Raw genomic sequence first — 26185 nt, 5'->3', positions numbered from 1 at the left:
CGGGCGGGGACGGGCGGGCGGCCGCCGCGGCCCGGGCTGTGCGACCCGGCCCCCGTGGGGGCCGCCGGTGATAGCCCTCTTTGCGCCGGGTCTTCTCCCTTTTCTGCGAAGTTAGAGCTGATGAGAGCAGGAAGGTGCGTGCGCAGGGTCGGGTGTCAGCTTGGAGCTCGCTCCTGTTCGGAGAGGCGCCCAGGGGAAGATAAAAGTGTCCGGTTTGATGGATGTTAGTTCACCTCCTAGAGGGTGCGAAGGCATCTGAAGTTTGGAGAAGCAGGGAGGGGATGGGGCAGGGGAGTTGCGCCATTATGGGGAGCCGCCATCCTTAGGCACTGAAGTAAATGGCCAGCGTGGACAAGTGGCATCAGAACTCATCCGTTTGGTCTAGGTGGTTTTGCCTGGGGGAATGTGATTTGGGATAGATCATTCGTGGGTGGATTTCAAATTCTAACATCTCTGGAGGCTTAGGGTTGGCATGGAGAAGAGGCAAGAGGAACAAAACAGCTGGTGCTGGAGCAGGATGAGAAGCAAGGAGATAAGAGCACGTGCAGCTCTCTAGATGTTTTGCAGTTTTCAAGATGGGAGTTGACATGCTGAAGTTGAATTGCTCTGCTGGCTTCGGGTGATGGGTATCAGAGGGGAACGAGTGCACACACCTGCAGACGTTGGGATCCTGCCAGGCGTGAGGTGAATGAAGGCGTTGGGGCATCCCTAGCAGATGCAGAGCATGGCTGGGGCCTTGGGGTAGAGTTGTGTTGAGTCCCATCCAGATGGCTTAAGTCACGGGCAGGCACTGGCAGGCGGTGCTGGGCATGAAGCAGTGGTGGTATGGCTGGTGCCCCTCTCGAGGAGGGGAAGGTGAAAGGGGCACTGTTGTGTTTGGCTAGGAGTTGAGTGTTTCTGAAGTCTCTTGTGCTAGAGAACCCCCTGCTTGCAGGCTCCTCTGTGAGGTTGGACCTGCTGGGGTAAATACCACACTGCGTAGTGGGAGGGTCTTGTCCAGAGAGGTAGGCCTGACCCACAGCATCAAGTCTGCCTTGTTACAGTGCTTCTGTCTCAGAGCAGGAGACTTAAATGGCAGTTCTGTATTCCTCATAAATGCCTAAGACTGTGCTTGCAGTTTGGCCATTTGATGAACCCTAGTATGTCACTGACTCAAAAAACTATGGAGGAGCTGTGGTTTTGCTCCATTCCTGCAGCAGTGCAGAGTGTCCCTCCTCATGTGTCTTACCAAGCGAGTGGGAATTACCTGCCCTGGAGAGCTGCTCTGCGGTAGGGGCTTCAAGAGATTGCTCAGTTCTGCACAGATATGCTTGCAGCTCTCAGTTGTGCTGTCAGTGTCTGAATGTGCTCTGTCTGTCATGATTTCATCTATTACTTTAACACCTAGGAGCTGTACAGAAACCTGTAATGGGGGAATGTGGCCAGCTGTGATCTCTCAGTGATTTCTAGACTTCATCTTTCCTAATTATGAACAAAAGAAGGTGGCAGATTTCTTCCCACCTTTGATATTCAACCCTGAAAGCTGACTATCACGCTGGACTTCCAGCTCATGCTGCCTTTAAACCAGCTTTCCGCAGCTGGGAAGTCGGTTGTTCTGCCGATCCTGCATGAGCTTGGGCAGGATCCAGCTCCTTCTCATGAGCACTGTGAGAAAAGGCGTTTAAAAAATAATAAAAAATAAAAGTGACAGAAGCTTTTTTCCATCATTAGTGCTGCCAGATCTCAGCAATCAGAATTATTCTGATTCAGGTCCTGCCAGATGAATGAAATTGGCTTAGGTAGCAAATAATAAATTTTAGGTTCTTTATGTTGCCTTGGGCCTCTCTCTGACTCGTGGGGGGCACAATGTTGTTCTTTTAAGCCCACGTGAACTATAGAGGAACTTAAAAACAAGAATTTAGAACAAAGACTCTTCAACAGTCTCTTAATTCCAGCGGATAGGCATGTAAGAAAATCAGCATAAGACCTGTGACAGAAGGGCAGGAGCAGGTTGGGGTGAGTCAGTGCAGCATGAGGGTGTCCAGGGAGCAGCACATCCACTGACAAGAAGGTGGCCTTTTCCTGATGCTGTTTTTCAGGGCATCTGTGACACTGGATTCTTTGGTGTAGTTTGTACTTAGCTGGACCGCGGGAGTGTGCTGCTTTGTAAAACACCCAACTTGTGGGCTTGGTCTTTCCGCAGCCAGGCTTTCTTGCCGTGCTCTCTCTCCTGCTGCCAATAATTCTTGTCTGTGTGTGTCTTTCTCTAGCTGCCTCGCAGCAAAATGGCATTGGTGACATGCAAACAAGATGCTCTGCATTCCTTTCCTCTTTGATCTCACAATTTCAGTCCCAGTGATAGGAGCCAGAGCTGGGCAATGATTCAGCGGCAGCTTCCGCAGCCTGTGAATTTTGGCAGGTGCTCCGTGAATGCAAAGATGTGGCAGGCAGGAAGATGTCTGTGATGCTAATGTGTCCTGAATAGTAGTAGGTGAGGAGTCCTGATAGCAAGCTCACATGTGCTGAGCCTTGTTTCTCCCCTGTGCAGCTCAGTTTGGATTGGAAAGAATATGCAGTTTGAACTCTGTCAGAAAAATCCACGTAATTTTGAAGCAATGGCAACATTTTAAGGGCTTATAAAAGAAACAATCTTGTTGTAGGAGCTGGGAGGATATAGCAGCCTCGAGCAGAAGGCAGTTTGAGGTTCAGTCAGTAAAATAATTTGTTGTGTTCATTGGAAAATATTTTTTCAGATGCAAACTACTATTCAGTGAGTTTTAATTGAACTCCAGATTTACAGTCTGAAATGGAAATAAATACATAAGCTGTGTCTTTAATTGTGCTGGGAAATACACTCCTTGCATTTGTGATGGACGTCGAAATCCACAGGAATCAAGTAAAACTGATGGCTGGAGCTCTCCAGTCAGAATTTGGTTTGGGTTCTTTTTTTGGTCGATTCCTTGTAAACCCTCTAATACTTGCAGCTAGTTATTCTACAGAGACAGTGTGAGAGCCAGAGGAGAAGGGGTTTCATTAAAATCTGCTTCACGAGATGTAAATGATAAGTATTGGAGGGGAGAGGCACCTCTCATCCCCCTTGCTCTGTATGTAGCAGAGACTGGCTGCTCAGCTGCCCTGGCCAAGGGCTCTGCTAGACACTCCTCCCTGCTGGCCTGGGGTGAATTGTACCTTACAGCAAATGCTGCAGCGCAGACAAGGTGTTTGTGGAGACCGGGATGGTTTGCGCATGATGCGCAGATGCGCATGATGGTTTGCGCTTTCACAGAAACCTGTTGGTAGAGGAAGCAGAAAGCAAAACCTGTTGTTCTGCATCTGGGAAAGGCTGTGCTGAGATGGCGTGTGCAATTGTGTTCGTCTTCGGCTTGCCAGAAGGATGAACGTTGAAGGGAGGGCGATGTCTGCTCAGGCCGTGACTGCTAGGTCTGGCTGGTGGGAGAGAAGGGCTTTATGGGTGAAGCAGGAGGACTGGGAGAGCTCTCTCCATACCTGCAGGCCTGGCAAGCCTGCTGGAAACACCTTGGCAGTGGGTCATAGGCCTGGGGTGTGTGAGGGGCTTTCCAGGGTGCATACAATGGTGTCCTGTGGGTGTGACTGATGTTTTTCTGTGTGTTGGTTGCGGTAATACCAGGCTTTGGTTTCGTGCCTTTCATCTCGTCCGCATTCCCCAAGACTTGACAAGACTCTTCCTTTCAGTGGGCTTTGGATCACGTCCTTCCTGGTCATATGGAAAAGCTTCCTACAAGGAGCTGCTTGCTGTCTGGTGCTGGATCTGTCCAACCCTTCTGTCTCTGTGTGGTCTCTTTGTAGGCTGCACCTCTGCACGACCATCTGGTGGGGTGCCTCAACCTCCTGGCTGCAGGGCTGCTGCTCCCTGGGCAGCCAGTGGCAGCTCCTGCCCTGAGTGCTGTTGCCCTGTTTGTACAGAAATAGCAGGGGAAAGCCCTGAAACCCTTGGGGAGCGTATTACCTGGGTGGGCGACTGCCTCTCTGGTGCCCGGGAAGCTCTCTTTCCTGTGACTGCCACTGCGAAACTCCCCAGTGAGGAGCAGGTCCACTGTGGATGCAGAGCTCTTAGCAGGCAGATAGTGTCTTGCTGCTGGGGGTGTTGCTGTGCTCCCACTCCCCTGCCTTTTCTTGCACTCAGACAAGCATGTGAGCCGTGACTGCTTTGCATCGACCTGAACAAGCCCAAGAGGACACGTGCTTCATGGGAGGTGGCACCAGATCGGAGCAGGACAGGCAGCAATGCTGCTTCTGGTCTTCCCAGAGGTACCGATGCATCATGAGCAGTGATGCTCCAGAGCTGGGCTCCAGCACATGGGGCAGGTGGAGAAGCAGTGGCTCTTGCTGGCCATGCAGGCATCTCTGCCAGCCCTGTAAAGTGGAATCACACCAGCTTGGTAGAAGCTGCTGTGCCAATGAAGGGCTGGGTTTTGTGACTGACTTCCTTGCAGGATGCTGTGAGGTGGAAGACAGATGGTGAGGGAAGGGGATGTGAGGAAAAGTCTTTTAAACAGGCTTTTTCACAAAGCAAGCTGTAAATCCAGAGAGAAAGAGAAAAACTAGCTGGCAGCGATGTGGATTGTTTATGCTCGTTGACGTGTTTGCTGGCTTGAGTCCAGGCTTGATGCTCCTGAGCTGCAGGTATTTTCACCATGTTGAGGTCTTGATTTAGTGACCTAAACATGGTAGATATTAATTTGAAGAAGCTGCCTCCTGTAACAGAAGGTTTTTCCTGGCCTTTGCCCAACCTTCCCATATCCATGTGGGCTGAAGTGATGACTTCTTTTTGTGTCCTGTATGGAGTCATCAGCTTAAAAAGAAGCATTGGCACTGGTTCTCAGTCCTCTGTGGTTTGGGGATGCCTTGGAAGCAGAGGAAGAGGACTGAATTGGAAAAAACCATCTCCAGACCCTTACAGGATCCGCTCTAGTGAAATACTAGACTTGAGTATCTTACCGGACTCTGGACATGAATATTTGATATTCTAGCTGAGCATGACAAAGGATCTGGCTAAAACTGGTGGGGCGATTAGGAGAGGGAATGACTGTTTCTAGCAAAAATGTTATAAATGTGACTGAATTTGGAAACATGGAGCTCACTGATGAAGGAGATGTAGACTGAAGAGCTGGAGATGGAGAAACTTGAAATGTCTGTCTAGAGGTGTGCATTTTCCCAAAGCTGGGGGAGAGCCAAAGCCCATGCAGCTTTGCATGTAGGTGCTCTCTACGTGGGAAGAACCTCCTGCGTTTACCCTCTTTGGGCACAGCAATTTCTTTGGCAAAACACAGAAAACCAAGAAATACTTTTAAAAAGAAGCAGCTTTAAAGGGTAAAAATGAACCAAACGTAAGTATGAGGTGGAAGCTTTGCTGCATACACTGCATGTATTAATACATCCTTGCTCTGCTGTAAGAAGCCCTGTGCTGTGCAGTGATACGCAGAACGCTGGTTTCCACCCTGTCACTGCAGTGTGCTGCTGGCGTGGCGGTTCGGGAAGAGGTGGCCTGGCAGGTGTTGTGTCTATGGCTGCTCAGAGGAGGGGAGCTCCTCCACAGCAGAGCGCTGCTTCCAGGTCTGAGAGCTGGAGCATCTGTGGAGGATGAGTTGTCCTTGTGTGCAGTTTTGCAATTCCTACTTTTGTTGCTACCAAATCTTTGCTCATTATTGGGTTTACAGGAGATGGAAATGGCATTTTCGCTTCTGGATGGGTATTTTCTTCCAAGGTGATGTGTGGGAACCTAGGCATGGGGATTTTGTTCTTTTTTTAATGCCAGTGTTACCATTTGAGGGAGGACAGTGTTGAGGGGGTTTGGGTTTTTTTAACTCATCCCTCTGTACTTGCATTGCAGAGTTGTCTTCCTTGCTGCCATGCCCTACCATTGAAGTCAGTTTGAGCAACAAAGCAGAGAAGGGTAAATTTGCCTCCTCTCTCTTGCTGTTGTTAAACTAGACACTGTTTCTTTGTGGTGAATTTTCGAGTGTAGGACTGACTGTCAGGGTTTTCCTACGCTGCTGCTGGGAGAAGAGATAATCAGTCAGTGTTCTGAAAGGGAGCAGTGACTTCATTTTGTGGTGTGATACTGTGTAAGCCCTGGTTTTCAGGGAACAGGCAAATGTAACCTGAAATCTGGTTCCTCATTAAGTTGCTTCAGCTTGTACTCCAGGAAATGCTGGACTCTGACCCCTCTGCTTGAAGTGAACAGTATGGATTTACAGCTCTGATGCCCCCTCTCTTCTGCAGAGCCAGCAGAAGGCAGTACCCTGGCTGTTCCAGCTTGTAAGCGTCTTGGGCATGGCTGTGTCCTCCTTTCTACCAGCCTTTTGAGAATCAGTCACCTCTAGTGAAAGAGTGAGGTGGGACAGCGATGGCTTAATTGGCCACAACCAGATCAGCAGTGCTTGGCTTGCCCTAGGTGACATCCAAAATGGCTAATTTGCTCTTGACCATCTCTGCCTGCCTGACTGTAGAAGCTCAGAGGTGGGTGCTATCGTTTTAAATTGTATGTTTACATGGGCCCCAAAACTATCTGGACATGGAGCTTCCTGCAGGGAAGCAGTGGTTATAGCCCAGCGGCGGTGTTCAAGTGAGTCCTCTGCCCAACTGTTGCTCTGCTCTGGTGCTTCATTAGGATCCAAAGCTGTCACTGATGGTGAACAACTTCAGGTGAAATAATGTCAAACCTTTTGGTGTGTGTGGAGGTCTTTTCCCTGTCATGTTTTCTGCTTTCAAATATGTTGAGACAGCACCTGATCCTTCACACCTTTTGCAAAAATGTGTTGCTATCTCTTGGCTTATGCCCAGGATTCCCTGGGCCTCTTGCACAGGTTGGTAGGTATGTTTGTTTTCTATTGGAGCAATTGTACAATTTTAGTCCAGGAAAAAGTGAGCGTGTGGCTGTCAGAAGGGACGTCTGTCCAGCTCCTTCCCAAGCACATGGTCCCACTTTCCTGCCACAGGACAGCTTGTCACTTTGGTGGGCAGTCAGGCTTGTGGCTTGCTTCTTTCCAAGCCACATATGAAGGTGGAAGGAAGCAGACTCTTTTTGTGGGCAGCTGTTAGCAGCTTCTCTTCACCTGGGAGGAGAAGGAAGACTCAGCTACACGAAGAACAAGCTGAAAGCTTTTGGCCTTTCCTTGCCTTAGTTTATCAATGTTCTTTAATATTTTTGGCATTGGTCAAAGGTCTTTTAAGGAGTCAGGTGTCTGCCCACCTGCATATGTCTTTACCTTTGAATCAAGTCTCTCTTTAACTTTGCCAACCTCTCAATTTAAGAGCTTCCCCTATTCCCAGAGCAGCTGCTGTGCTTCACTCTTGCTTGAGCTGCCTTTTTGTCTTTAATTGCTCTAGATAGGTTTTGAGACCCAATGCCAAAGCTTAACCTTCATTCTTCTGCTGGGGAAAATTCCTATTCTTTTAATGCTACCTTCCACTTCAGGGTTGCAGAAAACCCCTGGCCTTCACTTGGCTGTTCTGATTCCTTCCTTCTCCCAGGTGAGATCTGCCCAGGTGCTCCAGAGCCTTTTAGCTGTGGTGGTGGAGCTGCCCCGGGGGCAGGGACTGATTTTCCCCATTGTCGCACTGAGTGGATGCAGTTCCTGTTGATATCTGGAAATCAGGCCATTTATCAGGCACCGTATTTTGGCAGTCAGGCTGTTAAACACCCAGGTTGGGACATTTTTTGCCTCTATCACAGCTGTTTATTTTCTCTCTGCCTGCCTGTTCAGTGTGACACTCGGGGCTTTAGCTGTGTGCCTGGTAAGAATAGCTGTATTTTTACAGGGGGCTTTGTTGGTTCTGCTAATGCTGCGAATGGTTTTACTCCTGGGAAAGAGGAGAGGGAGGCTGGAAAAACTCCAGCTGGCAGTTGTTGTGGCTCTGCCAAAAAATAAAATAAAAAAAATATGGAAATTAATTCCTCAACCCTGTGCAAAGAGGGAGGAGAGGCAGCCTCTTAGTTCCAGAAGAGGATGGAAAAAGGAGAGAAGAGGGGGGGGGTTATATCTCTCTTGCTGACAGGGGAGAAGGAAAATATGATCACTGAGCACTTAGGAGCTCCCATATGCTAGGCTGTGTTTTTAACATCCTGCTGTCTTTGTCATATAGCAACAAAGCTGGGGGTTTTAATTAGCCAGTGGTTGTTTTTGATATTCTAATTTCCAGTGCTGCGAAGGGACTCCTGAGGCAGGTGGCTTTATTGCTAGTCACGTGCTGTGGTGTTGTTTAAAGATGTGATTAGATTCATTTATTGCAGCCTTTTTGCCTTTGGCTGTGATAGTCTCTTAATTACATGCCTTTTTTTTTTTTTTTTTTGGCTTCCAGGCGTCTTTGAGTCCAAAAGCCATCAGTTGCGCTCTGTGGAAATGCTGCTGTGTGCCCTGCACAAGCACTGCTCAAGTACAGTGTGCAGGGAGTTCAGTTGCCTCGGAAACTGTATGCCATATATATGTGTGTGTGTGTGTCTCTCCCCTCCCCTCCCCAGGCATGCACACATTATTTTCTTTTCTGACCTAAAGCATTAGAAATGCTCTTCAGCCTGGAAGGACTTTCCTTCCAGGTGATGGGCTTGTTCAGAGGCCTCTCATTGCTAGTGCTGAGCACTGACCCCTGTGACTCTCTGCCAGGGCGATGGCCCAGGCACTGTTCCCTCCTTGGTGTCACTTGGTATTTCTCCTCATTTCACTCCCTTTCCTCCCTCCAAGTGTAACTGCTCTTGAGGACAGGACTCCTTTTTTGTTCATGTGGCAGAGGAGCCTTTTTTGGATCATGGGAGATGCTTTGGTGCATGCAAGGATGAACTGCCTTTGCTGCGATGATTTCTCTCTCTCCATTCCTCTCCCCCGTCTTGTCTTCCTTCGTCTGCCTTTTCCCTGTGCATAGTCTCAGTTTCCTTCTCCAGAGCTCTAGCTTGGCAAGTGCTCCAGTCTCAAACGCTGGCTGGCCACCCCTGCTTGCTCTGGCCGTCCTGGGGGCTCTTCACCACCGAGCTCCCCTGGGTCTGAATGCCTAATACAGGAGTGGTTGTCTCTGGGAGGGGGGTCTGGATCTCCTTGCCCTACAGTTTATCCCACAAACTCTCCAGTGTTTTTTCTCATACAGAGCAGCAGCAGTAGGTGCTGGCAGTGCCCAGCACCTGCAGGCGGTAGGGATGCTGTCTGTGGGGTGGCTGGATGAGAGGGTTTTGCTTCACGTGCAGGAAAGAGCAGCCTGTGCTGGTGAGGACATGGGGGTCGCTATCCCGAGAGGTGACACTCAAAGCCAGGCTCAGCACATCAGAGGAGAGGTCAGTCTGTACCAGCTTACGCACACTGCAGCAGCAATGCAGTTTTCCAGCAGTCAGCTGTGGGGTTTTTCCATCTGAAGTCAATGGAGATGCTGCTATAGCAAGTCCTTAAGTTTTGTAAAGCAGTAACTGATTTTGACTGTGAATATGGGACTTGATGTGCTGGAGGTAGAGACTTTGAACTGATTTTTTTTCTTTTCCCATAGTCTGTATTGGCCTTTAGTTACCAGAAATGAGTAAACGGTGAGGTTAGTTAGATTTTCTGATGTGGGTTTCTTAGGTTTCGAGCCTGCATCCTTTGAAGAAGCCGTGGCTGCCTGTGGCAGTATCTGTAGTTACGTCAGTGCATCTTCTACGTTGAGAGCTCAGGCTGCTGCTCCCTTGAAACAAGCAACCTCCCAGAGAGCGATGACATGTTTTGCTGCCTTTCAGACAGTACTCGTCTCCAAACCACGTCCCTTTGAGTATTTACTCTGCATCGCATTTCTCTCCTCACTTGTCAGTCGTCAAAATCATATCTGCTATTTTTAGTCGCCCCAAGCTTCTTTGCCTGTTGGGGGTGTATATTTAGACACTTGCCGAGCTTTGTCCCCTGTTTGTCAGGCCCTGCTACACCTAAAATGAAAGATTTCAAACCTGTGTGTTTCAGAAATGCAGGAAAAGTGGTTTGTGGAGAACTCAGCTGTTTCCAAAGCTGAAGAAGCAGGAAAAAGGTATGAGCTGAGTCCATCTCTGCCAAGGCGGTGTGCAACTCAGGAAGAGACCAAGGCATGATATGACACCTTTAATTTCCTCACTTCTGTAATCTTCAGGAAGACATTGCTGATGAAGAAACGATAGAATCAAATATCTATTTTTCATAACCCTGTACTGTATTCATGAGAAATATCAAAGGCAGCATGTCACTGGGTGTGGTTCTTGCTAGCAGCTCTTACTAGTTTTGTGTGTCCAAAGGCTCAGTGCCGTGAAGCCAGGAGGGTTTGCTCAGCAGTTGGTGCCCTTGGCAGTGCTTGACAGGCATTGATGGTTTCCCTGCTCTGTCTTACTCTGGCCTTTGGACTTGATTTCCATGCTATGGACCAGACATTGTACCTGTAAAGCACAGCCAGGCTTTTGTCCTCCAGCCCCCTGTAGTAGAGATGTTCCTTAGCCATTCAGTAACAAATAGGGATAACAGGACACCAGCCATTTTCATCATGTCCTCAGCAAGAACTGAAATTCTGAAGAAAATCCACGAAGACTGAATTAGGACTTTTTCTCCTCCCTCAGGCTAATTTCAAGCCTCCTCTGCCAAATGGTCTGTACCATAACTTCATCCTCTCCCATCTAGGTATCTGCCGGCTGTGCTCTGCTCCTGTGCCAGCCTTGCAAGCAGGCAGAGTGCTGAAGCGTAGTGAAGAGCCTGTTTTATCCAAGGAAAGGAATTCCTTTTTATATTCCAGTATCTTGTCTGCTGCCAGGCACTGGGCTGAGTGTCTGTGAAGCAATCGTGCTTGCAAACTGGAGCGGAGTCAGCATGTCTGGTTTTCCAGGCTTGCATGCTGGAGCTTCCTCTGTCTCTCACCCAGTGGGATGAAGTATTAGCAGGACAATGCCTGGCGGAAAACCAAGATGCGCAGGCACTCTTCTTGAGAGATGGTTGCTTTCCCCCATTGCCCACGCAGAGGAAGAGTGAGCTGTGCCTTCCCCTCGGGTTGTGCAGGGGAAGGAGCTCTGCCCACGGCTTCTTTCAGTTTTCCCAGTGGAAAGGGAGCCAGCCCAGCCCTTTCTATAGGGTCAGCACAGCGGTGGCTTCCGCTGCCTGCACTGGCGCTGGAGCATGCGGTGGTGCCAAGAAATATGGAGCAAAGAAAGGATCATCGCATGGAGTGGCAGGGTTTTCCTGCCCTGAAATCGCAGAAGGATATTCCGCAGAGCTGTGGATCTGTCTGTGCATCCTCCATCTGTGTACATCCATAGCACCTGGACCATGGGACATCATGCTCTTCTTCTACTGCTGTCACTTCTCTATCTGTTTGTTCATGGAGGAGCAAATGAGTGCTTGTCCTCTGCACCGCCCAGAGAGAGGAGGAAGGACCTTATGTTGATTTTTGTGTAAAATATGCCCATCTGTTGGAATATCATGTTTAAAATGATAACAAAAGGAAAGCCCATTTGCTGAACTGAAATACCTGTCCCTGCCTCTTCCCAGGGATGGTTTTGACACCAACTTTTGCCATTTCTCTTTGCCAAAAAACCCCATAGTTGTTTGAGGCAGAGAATTAGTAGGATGGCTTGTTGCAAGAAAAGTATCTGGTTAATGAATTCTTATGGAATATTGTTAAACATCTGGTGAACGTACAGCATTTTTGTGTGTTAATATTTTGATTTTTTGTCTTCAGTGGAAATGCATGTCTCGAAGGTGTGATCTGCTCTTCAGGAGAACCCTGCTGCCGAGTTTAATTCTTTTCCCCACCACCAAAATTCATGGAGACCAGCAATGCTGCCAAATCTGCAGAGTCTGCCATGCGGCATGAGCGTGGTGCATGGTTTGGTTTGCTGGTTTGTCCTGGTGTCTTTCTGGCACGGATGGCTTTCCTGCAGCTTGCTGCTGGGACTGCCTGGTTCTCTTTATGATAAGGTTAGCTCCTTGCTGGAGACCCAGGTGTTCCTATGGCAAGAACAGATGGAAATCAGCTGCAATGGATTGCCCATTTTTTAAAATACCCACATTTCTACTGCAGGGAGTGGCGGTCCTGTGGGAAGGAGGTACATTGTGGCGTGAGCGGTGCAGCAGCCTGTGGAAGAAGCTTCTTGGATTTTTCCAGCCTGGTAAAGATTTGTTATCCTGGGTGAAATGCTGCTAAAGCAGGTTGCGCGCTGCACCGTCCACAGGCTGTCAGCGCTGAGAATGCCTCCAGCCTGAAGCCGAGGTGCCAACTGGCATGTAGTTGCTTTTAAATTGTAATTCATTCACAGTGACAAAGGCTGATGGCCTTTCAGTCTGCTGGGCTGGGGGATGGAGATGCATATTTTAGTGACGGTTTGCGCAGGTGATTTTTATGCAATATTTTGCAGGACTGTGGTTAATTGTTCCCCTTGGCCTGCCTGGCAGCATTTTTAACCTCACTGCCTTAATCCCCACTCCATCAGAATGGTTGCTGCTGAGTTTTTCTTTCCCCGCTCAGAATTTGAGGGTTTTTTTAATTTTTCCTGGTGTTTTGTAACTTCTCCTAGGGCAAAGCTCTCCTTCACTTCCCCTACCTTCTCCCAAGATGCAAAATGCAGGCGTTTTTCCTGAAGCCATTGAATGCTTTGTAGGGAGCTGAACTCATATCCTTTGGCAGTGAGAGGTGGGATGTCTCACTGTGTCTTTGGCTGTGCAAAGAGCAAAGAGCTGCTTTAGCAAATAGCAAACCAGCAAGGGCTTATTTGCCCCTCCCTACCATTCTTCAAACACAGGTGGTTTTTTTTACTGGGAGTATTTGTTTTCCTCTTTGAGTCGCTGTGTCCTTCTGAACCCTCTCCCCAAGCTTTCCATGGGGTTAGCACTTGCAGCTCACTGAGGAAGCGAGCAGTGCATTACCCATCATGGGAACCTGGCACCTTTCGGATGTAATTCGCTTGTGGAGCATTAAACATTTTCTCAGCCTTGCTTCAGTGTCAGTAGCAGAAGATCTTTTCGTTCCTCTTCACCCCCACTGTCTGCACTCTTTCTCTGATGACATGTATCTGGAGAAATCTGTTTTTGTGAAACACTTGACATGCAGCATGACTCTCCTGTCCTACCAGTTCATGTCAGAGAGCCTTTAAACTTCCTCTAGTAATGTGACTTTTTTTTTTTTTTGTGGCTTCTCACAGTTGCTGCCCCTCGTCTGCAGGAGGAGAGACAGGGAAAGATTGGAAGTGAACTTAAAATGTGGTATTCTTCAGTTTGCTCATCCCTTTATTTGGTGGAGGAGCAGCAACAAACTGGTTACACTGATCCTTCAGTGTAGAGAGCTGGCGGTGAACAGAGGTGCTGCGGATCTTTCAACAGCTGGGATGAAGGAGAAATAAATATAGATTAGTTTCTCCTGGAGGTGTGCTGGAATTGTAGCTCTCCCAAAGCAATTTGGTCTTTGCAATTATCAGTCTGTATGTGGCCAGAAAAGAAAAAGTCAATGGCTAGAGCAGTCCATGTTGGCTGGGTGTGGAGCAGGTAGCAGAGGGGTTGCAGGACCCTGGCTCTGCCCCTGTTCTGTACCTCAATGGAGCTCAGGTGCCGGGAAGGTGGAGGGGATCCCTGCCTGGTGGGCTCCCCATGGGTGCCCCAGGGATGGTGGGGTGCTCTAGTCTCAGGGCAGGAGCGACCTGATACCTCCAAGCCTGGGGCTGAACTGCTGCTCTCACGAGGGCAGCTCCAAGGCAGGGAAAGGGGAAAGAGGTGTTTGCTGCCAGCTCTGCTGGGCAGAGCTGATCACATACCACCAGAGGGTGGCAGGGACCCAGGGTCATCTCCCCTTGGGCCTTCAGCACCTGCACCACCCTGCAGGTTTTGGCCATGTTACCCTGGAGAAACATCTCTTTAAAAAGTGATGAATCTTAGAAATGAGAGGCTGTTGTTTGCTTTTAAAACTGTTCCTCCAGTTCATACTGGTCTCTGGCTAGCTGTGGAGAGTGTCTTTCTAATCAAACACATCCGATCACGTACTGCACAGAGGGAGTTAATCTGCGTGAGTTCTCCCTGGCGCCTCTCTCCCCTGCCTGCCTGCTCAATTGAGGGCAGCTTTTGGCTCTTCTGTGTGGAAACTGGGGCATCTCTGAACCGGCTTCTTTCATCTGCTGCTGAAAGGCCTTACATCCTCCTGCTTAACATTTTGGAGGGTTATTTTTGTAGTAAAACCAAGAACATTGTAGGCTGGGATGAGTGGTCCCCAGGAGGTAACCCTGCCTTTGCACTGCCCTCCTTTTTGAGGGCTGTAACAAGGTGAGCTGGCTACTGTCTAGAGAGATTGGGCAGTGCTCAAAAACGGTGAGTATGTTTTCTTTTGATGCTCTGACCATATTCCTGGAAGGTATGTGGGAATCTTCTTGAAAATGAAGTTGAGATCAACACAGTTGTTTGGGTAGGCTCACCCTAGCACAGCCAGGAGAGGTATCTCTCTGAGACCAGTAATTTCCACCTCAAAAATTTCCCCTGAAAAATTCTGCTAGAGTGGTAGCATTTTAGCAAAAATTTTTTAGTATAAATACATAAATGCTGTTACATTCAGTAGCCAGGAACTGTTAGTTCCTGATTTCCTTTTTTTCAGTTGCTCCTTACTGCCCACTGAAACAAAGCTTGACTTTGTTCTGAGCAGTTGGTGGAAAGCAGAGTATACATATATGTGTGTATGTTCACATACACTTTTTTTTAAAATATATTTTATATATTATATAAAAAAATATATGTTTGGGGGGGTGGGAGAGCAAAATGCACAAGAAGTGTTTTATTCATGCTGTCAGAAGTGAAGTAACTTCTCAGGACGGTGCCTGCCTTCTTCAGTTGCACACCACAAACCTGTGCACAGCCTTTGCATAAAATACAGTTGATTTTCTGATCCCTTGCAGTGGCAGCTGGCAGATACTCTTGTTTTTGTCTCGCAGGAGGAGCCAGCTCCCACGGTGCAGGGCAGGAGGTCATCGCTCAGCGGGGTGTGCTACCTGACCATGGGTGTCCTTGTACTGCTCCTGGCCTTGGTCTTTGCATCGATGTATGTGTACAGATACTTCTTCGTCACCCAGGTAGGGGCAAGTTGGGAAGGACTGCTGGCTCTTCAGCTGGAGCAGCCAGACAAGCCGCTTCAGCCTTTGAAAGAGATGGTGCTGTTCTTTATTGCTTTGCACTGCGGTAACTTGGGAGCCAGTCCTCTGGGCACTGCAGTCAAGGCATGTCTTAAGTGGTGGGCTCAGGCTCACCTCCGTCCCGACTGCTAGGAAAGGCCTTCTAGAAACTCTCCTCTTGCCCTCCCTTGTGGCTTTGTTTTGACTTTTTTTTTTTTTTTAACTCCATAAAAATATTCTGCCAGTTCTACCTTTTAAACCCAACGTCACTGCTGTCACGGGTAGGGCAGTCTGAAAGCATGGCTTATTGTGAGGGGAGAGCAAGCCTTGGAGAGAGCAGGGAGGTACAGGCAAGGGAACAACTTTTTGCAGTAGGTTTTTTAGGCCATAGCACAGCAAAACTGTGTAGGTGTAACAAAAATAGGTGCCACTATTAATAAAGTAGGCAGAGAAGTGAAAAGCAAGTGGGAGATGGTATGGAAGGTGAGCCCTCGACATCCATTACATTCAGCACCTTTTCTTCCACATAGTATTTGCAAAGCTTGGCCTAGCTGAGGTGCTGGGCTGGCAGCATTGTGGTGACTCAGAGCATAGGGAATGAGACGGGGCAGAGCTGCTTTTTAAGGAGGAAACTGCTGAGCTCTGTGGCTTGCTGAGTGTTTTGCCAAGAAACCCCAGAGCATCAATTTGCACTGAAGCCTTCGTTCTGCTGCAGAGCAGCTATTAGTGAATGAGTTCTCCCAAGACCACTGGCTGCCTTTGTCTCTGCAGCCAACGCTTAGCCACTCGGCAATATAGTCTTTTTATACACTCCCTTGCTTCATAAATTTTCTTGCTTTCAAATTAATTTGCAATCTTTGTTTTAAGATACATCAGTGCTTTATTACCTTTTGTCGTGATTTAAGCCCACCCGGTAACAAATCACGACGCAGCTGCTCGTTCGCTCCCCCCTCCCCCGCCCCCGGGGGGATGAGGAGAAAACACAAAGGCAGGGTCGGGGGTGGAGATAAGGACTGGGAGGGATTACTCGCCACTTATGGTCACGGGCAAGAGACAGGCTCAGCTTGGGGAAGAGACAAGATCGATTTAATGTGCTACCAGTCGAACCTGAATGAGGACGCTGGGAAGGGCACCCGAACCTTAGAACACCTTCCCCCCAGCCCTCCCTCCTTCCCGCCTCAGCTCCCCTCCCGGTTCTCTCCGCCTCCTCCCTGTTATATACCGACAGAGCCAATTTTTTATATAACAATATATTTATTGAGAATAGCAAGCAAGCAGCGCTGGGCGGCCGGGGAGTCCGCGCTCTACCAACGGCTCGCAACTTTATGTTATAGTTACATTTCTTATATACAGTTCATGCAGCCCTTTCTTGTAAGTCTCGGCCTTGTCCTGCTTCCTCTTTCTTCACTCGTGTAGGTTTGTTACTAGGCAGATTCGGTCGATCTTCTCAAGGGTGAGTGTTTTTTGATGTAGAATGTCTTTTGATGTGGAGAAGTGCAGTCTTGGCAGAGTTAATCCCCTTATTTGGTAAATTATAGCCGTTGTTTCCTCCTTATCTAGTAAGTTATAGCTGTTGTTCTTTTCCCTCCTTAGCTAGTAAGTTATAGCCGTTGCTCTTTTCCCGTGACTTTTACGCACCATTTAAGCAAGCCTTGTTATTTACACAAGGCATCTGCTAAATCTCAGTATGTCTCTTCCCCCTTCCCGATTGGTATGTAAGCCTTATTGTCTTCTTTTAATTCAACACGAATTACACAATGTCAGGGAACAATTTGGTTCCCTGTCGATTACATCCCCCCGGCGGCGCAGGGCAACAGGGGACGGGGGCTGGGGTCAGCTCGCCGCCCCGGGTCTCTGCCGCTCCTTCCTCCTCGCTCCTCCCCTGCTCCACCGTGGGGTCCCCCCCGTGTTCTCCCCGAGGCGCTACCACCGTCACCGATGGGCGCGGCCTGAGCCAGAGGCGGGTCCGGCCTGGAGCCGGGGGAGCTTCCAGCAGCTGTGAGCGGGAGCTGGCCCGGCCGACCCTCCCCCACTAACAAAAAAACCCCATGCACCACACGAACCCATTACACCCAAGCTCATTTATACCTGATCTGGAAACCCTGTGACAACTGTAGGGCTGCTCAACCCTCTCCCACACCACTGTGATAGTTTGATGGCACCCTGTTGCAGGGCTTTTGGTGTATACACTTCCTTATGAGATGAAGCTGCCGACACTGAGGAAGGTTGTCAGCTGGGTTATGGCCTGCATTCAGTCCATCACCCAGTCAGTATCTACCATTGGTGTGTGCTGAATGGCACTGGGAAATGCACGCTGGTACATTTGGGGCCACCTGTTGTCACCCCAACTGCCTGCCTGGGATACCAAATGACAGCTCATACCCAATTACACAGCAAAGCCTATTCAATGTGGTCAGAGATGCTTTGCAGACCAAGGGAACGGGGCCTTTATGTCTCGTTCTCCAATGGCTGCAGTTCGTCCCTGTGATCCTCCTGCTCAAACTTGATTTCTCACCATGCGTTAGCTCTCTTGCCCATACCTTGTGCTTCTGGAGCCCTGGAGAGCAGCAGCTCCTGTTTTGCCGTGAGGTGAAGCTGCTTTGTTTTGGTGCATTTTCCATATCCAAGCTACAAGCGCCTTTAGAAATGATGCTCTGCTTGCCCCAAGCCTATATGCCTTATGTAGAAAAATGCAGTTACTGGAAGCCATGTCTATAGATGGATGTGAACAGCCTGGTTATGAAATTTAAGGCAGTCAGTTTGCCTTTCTGAATTCCTCCTTGTGAAATCCCACAGGGAATCCTTTATTCCCTTTGGACCCGTCTAGCAGGAGGGGAGACGTGGTCATTTCACAAGGGTGTTTTTCATTATATCTTCATCAAGAACATTTTCTGGTAAAAAGACTGATCGTGAAATATATTCAAGCATCTGTTTGAAAAGAGTTTTTTTACACAGTACGGGTACATTTCTTCCCATGTTTGCTGTAGCTGTTAATGGGGTGTGGGGTGTATGAGTGTTGTACCTCCACCTGGATCTCGTCCCTGCAGCTGCCCCGCGAGAGCGTGTTTCACTGCGGCGTCCTTTATGAAGACTCACTGTATTCACCATTCAAAGGGCAGCTGGAGTTGCATGAAGATGTCAAGATTTACATTGAGGAGAACTACGAGCAAATCAGTGTCCCAGTGCCCCAGTTTGGCGGGAGCGACCCTGCGGATATCATCCACGATTTCCAGCGAGTAAGGAGCTCTTGGGGCCTTTGGGGGCGTAGCACGGGACTGAGCTGGGGTGCACCAGCATGGTGCTCATGTCACATATGTCTACGATGATCTTGTTAACTGAGCTGTCCTCTGTCCCAAGGCCCTCTCTGAGATTTTCCAACATGCTCGTCTTGCTTGGTAGGGAGGTCCTTGGACAAGTTTGTTGCTTAAAGCAATTTCCTGTCTTCCCTGAATTTCCTCTTTTCACCCATCTTCCCAGCCACATTTCATTGCAAAGAGCTCAATTCCTAAATTTCTCTGCCTGGAATGCAGGGTCTGACAGCTTATCATGACATAACGCTGGATAAGTGCTACGTTATCGAGCTGAACACCACTATTGTGATGCCTCCTCGCAACCTGTGGGAGCTGCTGGTTAACGTGAAGGTACAGCTGCAATCCTGTTTATTTTGCATGCTTTTCTTTAGTTGGCTCCTGAGTGCCAGCTAGAATCTCATGGGAAACCAAAACTGCTGTGTCTGTGGAAGTAAGCCTTGGCCCTGACAGAGCTGAGCCTTCACGTAGAGCAAGGGCTTCAGGGGGTTTAGCTGAAATATTAATTTTGCAGGCAGCACAGTAGCACTGGCATGATGGATCAGCCTGACCAGTGTGACGCAGAGAAGCAGCAGATTCCTTCCCTCTGTTTTTTACTGATAATAGGAATCAAGGAAAAAAAGAAAAATTTCCCTCCTTCCACTCTTGCCTTGGTTACTGCTGCAGTTTGCCATTTGCAGAGCTTTGTCACCCTTTGGGGGTGGAATCTGTGCTGCCCTCCCCGCAGTGTTGCAGGTTGCAACACCGGACTTGGGCTCATGTTTTGCTCACAGCAGGCATTAATTGGGTTTAGTACCAGCAGGTTTGTTCAGTTCAGAAGCCTGTACCACAATTGCAGTGACTGGAAACAGTCGTCTTAAAATAGAGTGCTATTTAATCTTAGCAGCAGGAAAAAAACCCAGACTGCAGAAGGTGCATATCTATCTCAGTCTTTTGCAGGTAAAGCAAAGCACTGAGCCTGGGTCTCTGACTCCCTTCTGTGATGGTCTGTTTAAAAGAAAAGAAAAAAACGCCTAGCAATCTAACTCTTTCTCTTTCTTAAATTCCCTTTGCTCACTTGCTGCTACATGCAGCGTGATGAACTTTGTAGGGGTTAAGCTCAGAGGCAAAAAGTTGTGCCTTGAGAGATGCCTGATCTCCAGTCCTTGTCAAACTCCCAGTTTGTTTCCTAGCTGTCCTCGCAATTTCTTGCACTGTGACCGTCTGGCAAATGTGCTGGGAACCCTACTGAGGTAGAACACACATTACTTACAACTCACTCCAAACCAGCCACAGCTTCTCACCATGGCAGGTGACCAGGCCCTGGGGCAGAGGGAAATGGAAAAGGCAAGATTGTACAACCTGACAGCAGAGCCCCAGAAAAAAAACTGAGAGATTGGGAATGTTGGTCACATCCTAAAATAACAGATATAAACTCACAGTCAATGAAAATGATACTTTGTCTTTATCAGAAATTGAATTTAAAAAGGGGATAAAAATACAATTTAAATGGTCTTACGTGTTTTATTCTTTAAAGGGAGTACAAAGCAGATATGGGTTTAAGTAACTTTCTGATCATTGGGATGGGTAAGTGTCTAATCTGTCTGTGGAGGTTTTAACATGCACCTTAGAGACATTGTTTTTAAGTGTTTAGTTTGGTCTTGAGCTCAGAAAAAGTTTATCACCAGGAGGATAGTGAAGCAGTGGAACAGGTTGCCCATGGAAGTTGTACTGCCTCCTTGAAATCCTTAAAGGTTTTCAAGACTAGACTGGGTAAAGCCCTGAGGTCCCTCCCCAGCTGAATTAGCCTGTGAACCCATGATCTTAATGTCCACAGGTAGGGCCTTACTGGTGGCCTGTGTCAGGCAGAGAGGGCAGATTTCTTCCTGCTGCAGGGACCTTCATCACCTGATGACTTGCCCCCCTGCTCAGAAGTGCTCCTGTTTGGATGCTGCATTGGTCCTTGGACTTGGAGACTTTTGCCTTCCCTGCATCTCTGAATCCAGTCAAGTCCCTAACAAATGAGACTAATTTCCAGCTGAAAGTTTACTTTTGAAGATGTTCAGTGGTTTCAGTCCTGTTTCTAGGACCAAACCTTAGTCTAGCAAATAACACCAGCGGTTTGCTCCAGCAGACTGTGGCAGCACAGGGAGTCAGTGAACCTCCTTTGCACTTTTCTCCCCAGCCAGCCTGGTGCTGAGGTGCCCCATTGCAGTGTGGCTGTCACGTGTCCTGTGCCTGCTCTGCAATCCTTGCTGTGTGTAGGCACGGCTGTGCCAGACCCTGTTCACGTCTTGGCCCTGCTGTCACCGTGTATGCATTACCAGGCCTCTTGTGTCTGATTTTTTTGCCTGTAAATGGCAGCTCTGCCCCTTCTTGCAGGCTATATTCTGTATAGGTGTGACAGTTTAGTGAACAGGGCTGCATAAGTATCTGAGAGAAAAGGATGGAGGGATGCTTCCCTCGTGCAGCAGCAGGAAATTGGAGATGACCCAGTTAAATGATGAACAATCCACACCTTATGCGGAACACAAAATGCTCAAAGCTTTAGTTTTCTTAAAACTCTTGGTGGAGAATTGAAGGTATTGTCCTTGTTGCACAGTCCTGTGATGGAGGAGCGATTATTCCTGACTACTTCAGGTGCCACAGCTATTTAACTCTAAAACAATGAAGAAACTGGATTGTGTGCATGTGTCTGTCTCTCTAAGCCCTCTCAACAGTTCAAGGATATGGCAAATCCTGAGCCCCAGCCCCGAGTGTTAACATGATAGCTCCTGCCAGTAACTGCACATATCGCATGCCCTGTCCTGCACTCTCCCACTGAGAATCAATAATTGAATTTCTTGCAGAACTGTTGTGTTAGTGTAGTACAAACTTCCACTAATAGCCTAGTCCTCCAGCATTAGAGGAGAGCTTTATTGATCCAGTAGGCTATGCCAGCCCAACAGCACGGCATGAAGTTAAGACAGCGTGTTTCCAGGTACATCTCTATGGAGATAACCAGCCCTGTGGTGGAAACTGAAGAGGTGGTATTTGAAATTGTGCTGTTGTTGCTTGCTTTTCCTCTTGTTTACATTTATATTGGACCCAGGATCTGCTGGTTCTTTTATTTCTTTGTCTCTTCTTAAGCGAAAGGGGCCAGAAGTGAGTCTTTGCTTCACGGCCTAGTTAGCATCTAGTCTGCTCAGAAGTGCCCCCCCAGCCCAAGGTGTCCTTGTAACACAGCTGCTTATTGCCACAGTGGTGCCCAGACAGCTGCAAGATGCCCTGAGCTTCCAGGGATCAGCTTGCAGAGAGTCTTCAATGCCAAGCAGATCTCTTTCCTGCAGGGGAAGAGGTGGCCTCCATCCCCAGGGTGCTCCCAGGTACCCCATTTTCTCTCTCCCCATTTTTTCCAGCCCCTGGTTACTTTCTACCATGTCCCCCCACCAGGCACCCCACTCATCACCCTGGTCTTCACAGTGGCCTCCACCCCAACAGCAGGGAGCTTGTGTGTGCTGCTTTGCCTCAGCTCGGTCCCTGGCGTGAGCTGCCTTCCTGTACTGCCCCAGAGTCACTGAATTATGTTGCAGGGTGATGCAAGTGTGCCGAGAGTTCTCTTTCCCCTGACTGCCTAGCGCTATCATGCAGGGCGGTGTTTCTGAATGTGGTGTCCATCTCTAGTCCCCGTTCCTGTGGGCTATAAGGGCAGGAGATCACTGTGGCTGTGCTGAATGGACCAAGGAGGAGGGGGAAATGTGAAAAACTCAGGAAACTGTTGGAATCTGAGCAGGGCTGGCATTTTTGGTTTTTGCCTTTTGAAGTAAGTGTAAAATCCACATTTTCAGTGGAGTTCCTGGCATTTTGGTTGAGCCTTGATCCCTTTCCAGATGGGTTTGTTGTGCTCTCAGAGTTACAGCTTCGCACACCCTCCTTTAAAACTGGGGTTAGTTTATAACAGGGTTGATCCTACGTTGGCTTAATCCCCTATGTGAACATTCAATTCTTGGATTTAATTTGTTTTGTGTGCCCTGCGCTAGTAGCATGAGACAGTTTACTGCAAGGACAGGGAAGCATGTTAACTGGCCTCAGTAAGTGGAGCTTGAGCCTTCAAACAGTGAATTTTCTGCAGTTTGGCTGTTCTTGGTGCTCTGTGTGAGACAGTTCTGTTCAAGGAGTAGATCATGGCACCACTTGTGCTTTATTTTGGTGGAAACTGTGTCGTTTCAGAAAGGGACGTACCTGCCTCAGACGTACATAATCCAGGAGGAGATGATCGCGACTGAGCATGTCAGTGACATGGAGCAGCTCGGCTCCTTCATCTACCGTCTCTGCAGCGGCAAGGAGACTTACAGGCTGAAGCGGAGAAGTGCGAGGAGACGTAAGAGCCTTGCTGTGTTCAGCTGTCCTAACTCGCTTTGCCCCCACATCACAATCATTATTTCTGCTGTTACAGCCATGCTGGCCTCTTCATGACGAGAGAGGAGGTTTCACTGTGGGTGTAAGCACACAGGAGATCTCTTGAAGTGTTTCTCATCTAATTAATCTAAACCCAAATATGGGATGATGCTGCTGTAAATGGGTTCAGGCTGCTGTGTTTCTATCATCTATCAGCCTAATAGAAACATTGAGAAAATGGTTAGGGGACCCAGCAATTCATTTACATGTGGGCTCATGAGGCTGAACTAATAGCAGTGCTGTTGGGAACGGTTTGGAAAATTTTTCTAATGGAAACGCCCACTTCAGTGGCAACTATTCAGAGCAGACTAGATCTGCAAATTGCCTTTATTTAATAAAGTTCCTAATAATATGGGAAAAGTTGTGAAGATAGAACATTTGACTACCCTAGAATGATTTCATGAAAATCAGCAATATGTATCTTATATACCTTAATATATCCTTATATACCTTATATATCCTTAATTTCAGTATTTGTATTTATTTGTTTTTAGATACTGGTGTACTTAAAGGCTCACCTGAAACGTGAACCTATAGTCAGTTTGGGTTTGGATCTCTGGGGAAGCTGCAGGGTGCTGATAGCATTTGGGTGCAGAAGTCACCATGGCTGTAGTTCGTGGTTGCTTTCCCAACAGGATCTGCACAATTGTGCGTGGGGCTGCTGGCACACTGGCTGCTGCTCTTGTGGAGCCCTGGCATGGTCCTGTTCGTCAGCAGGGCACCACCGGGTTTGCTGTAAGAGGGGAGTAGCTGCCTGGCAGAGCTGCCCAGAGTTGAGGTCTTGCAGTTTAAGGGCATGGGGAGCATTACTTGTTTCCCAGAGAGGCTGGGGCCATAGCAGGATCAGTGCATGCAGAGATACAAACTGCCAGAGGAGTGGTGATTTTAAGCCCTCCTTGGCTGCGTTCAGAGCTGTGCTCTGTACCAGCCTGTGACTTCTGCTGGTTTCGTGAGGCTTTCTGGTCTCTGAGTTAACACTGAGATGCTGTCAGCTGAAACCAGCTGTTTCCAGGCAGCTCCCCCAGCTCATGACAGCTCTTACTGCAGGACCATGGCCTAGAGAATATGGCCATTCTTCCAAAGACCGGATTATGCTGCTTTTCGTATGGGCTATGTTGTTGCTGCATTTCTGTGTTCTGCTGTTGCGTCTCATCTGCTTTCCTTCCCCACTTGCTGCAGCTCTTATAGATTATCATTTGTTGAATTTCCCCTCTCCTCTCTTTCAATCACTTCTAGGTATCAGTCGACGCGAGGCTGGAAACTGTCATCATATTCGTCACTTTGAAAACACTTTTGTGGTTGAAACTGTTATCTGCAAAAAGTCATGAAGCCACTCTCCACATGTAACCTTCCTTGGCTTTGCTTGCATACACATGCTCTCAGCCCTCTCTTTAGACATGGTAATCTGTCTTACTTTTTTTACTCCCCTGCTTGTGCAGCTCTAACCTCTTGGGCCTATTATGGCCTCACAGTGGATTCTCTTCTCTCCCTGCTACCTACCTGAGACGTTTGCTGGGCTTAAATTTACACAGTGGTTGAAGATAACCTGGTAGTAGATGCAGCTTCTCCCACACCACAGGATGGAAATCTCTTTTGGAAGCAGGTTTGGGGTTGAAGGGGTGGCTGAGAAATAGGAGTGCTGGAAATAGGTACTCTTTTCCTGGCTGAGTGATTTCAGGCTGGTACAGTGCTTTGGGGCTGCCTTGGCACTGGGACAGAAGGTGTATGCACAAGAGGGGAGGGTTACCATTTTGATGCTGATGTAATGACCAAATATACATAACCAGATGCATTTAAGAAAAGAAGAGTTGTGAGGCTACAGACAGGGTGGTTCAGAAAGCTCAGCAGAGGGAGGGTTTCTGCCCAAACCATGCTGTGGTGGTGCCAGCTTGCTCTGTGCTGTCCCCCTGAAGACCAGATTTCAAACATTGAAAGCAACCACTATGTGGGGTTTTTTAATGACTGGCTCCTGGACTCACCCCTCATCACATCTCCTCCTGAATGTGGCATGGCTCAGCATGACCCACTGAGCAATGCAGGGTATCCTGATGGGTGTTCAGGGTGGGTAGGAGGCCAGGGTAAGGGGCAATGAGGTGGGCTGGGAATGGCACAGCATGTCCCTGCTCCATGACCACAAAACAGAGAGTGAAGTGCAAGGCTGTGTACCCTTTAACACACAGTTGCAGCGGCTGTGGATCCAGGGCAGATCTGCTGTCACTTTGCTCAAGTAAATAAAGAGGTGAATCTTTGATGCAAGGTGCCAAAGCTCCACTGATGTCCCATCTATAGGCTGTGGCTGCGAGTGGAGCCGGGTGGTTTACTCCAGCCTTGTGTCTGTCCTGGCCAGCCTTGCTTGCTTGGGAATATGAGTTATGTTCACACGGGGTCTGCCTTCCTGAGTTGTTGAGATTCCATCTGCGTGCGGATAGGGTGTCATGCCTGTGTACAAAGTGGTATCAGCAGCAGAACTGGTAGTTACTGGCAAGTGTGGAAGCAGATTTTTTTTTTTTTTTTTAACAGAGTATGTATTCTTGTATAACTCCTCTGATGAAAGCTGTTTTGATAGTAATTACTGTAGTCCAGCCATGTATCACATTATCTGCAGGCACCATTGTAGTACAGATATTGATACAAGGCAAGATTCAGCTGATCAATATACTGCAGAGAAATTGTGTGAATGAAACTGCATTTCTATTGATAATCAGACAGAAGAATTGCAGAGTAATTAAATATTCTTCCCTCTGTTCTGTAAATATAGTTAAAGCTAATTAGGTTCTTGAAATGCAGGCAATTTTTTGGCTTGAAAGAATGGGGTGAGTTTCAACTTGGCACATTGTTGCTAATTGGTTTCCAGCAAATCTGGACCTGTTCACCATCTGTGGAAATGAGCTTGTTGTTTTAGAAGAGGAAGGATAAAATAAGTGCAAGTATAATCATTAACTCAGCAGAACCAAAAAAAGGGAATATATTTTAGAATAAAACTTTTAAGTAATAATACTGGGAGTTAATTATGTGAAAACAAAATGGGATCTCAAAATGATCATGTAATGCAATAGGAATTAGTATGTCCTTAGAGGCTGAGAATTTCTTTTTTTATATAAAACATGGTCAGCTATAAACATTAAGTTTCAATGAGTAAAGGAGGACACTTTGGTTTCATTCTGCTTTAAGCTTGATGTAAAATGAAGAATTATGTGCACTTCATGCAGGTTAGTAAGGAAATTTCCCACTGCCAGAGGGGTATTTGCTTTTCTAGTGTTGTGTTTTTCCAACGATAACTTGCTGCTAGCCCTAACCTTTCATTGTGGAGTGGATGACAAGAAGTCAGTCAGAGAATTGGTTCGCTTAATGGAAGTGCCACAAACTGGTAAATTTAAGCCCCACATTTCTCTTC

General features: G+C 48.0%; 1 protein-coding gene across 1 annotated transcript in view; it reads left to right on the top strand.

Moving 5' to 3' along the window:
• The window catches only part of ITM2C (integral membrane protein 2C), a 26268-nt gene extending 1875 nt beyond the window's left edge, over positions 1–24393 (top strand). The window contains exons 2-6 of the mRNA XM_010568248.1: positions 14891–15028; positions 18115–18303; positions 18598–18708; positions 22564–22714; positions 24028–24393. Of these exons, the coding sequence (XP_010566550.1) occupies positions 14891–15028; positions 18115–18303; positions 18598–18708; positions 22564–22714; positions 24028–24119 (681 nt within the window). The 3' untranslated portion in view covers positions 24120–24393. The remainder of the gene's footprint in view (positions 1–14890; positions 15029–18114; positions 18304–18597; positions 18709–22563; positions 22715–24027) is intronic.
• Positions 24394–26185: the final 1792 nt, after the last annotated feature.

Source organism: Haliaeetus leucocephalus, unplaced genomic scaffold, assembly GCF_000737465.1.
Source record: "Haliaeetus leucocephalus isolate CR32 unplaced genomic scaffold, Haliaeetus_leucocephalus-4.0 Scaffold240, whole genome shotgun sequence".
NCBI lineage: Eukaryota > Metazoa > Chordata > Aves > Accipitriformes > Accipitridae > Haliaeetus > Haliaeetus leucocephalus.
This window is presented reverse-complemented; position numbering and strand designations above follow the sequence as displayed.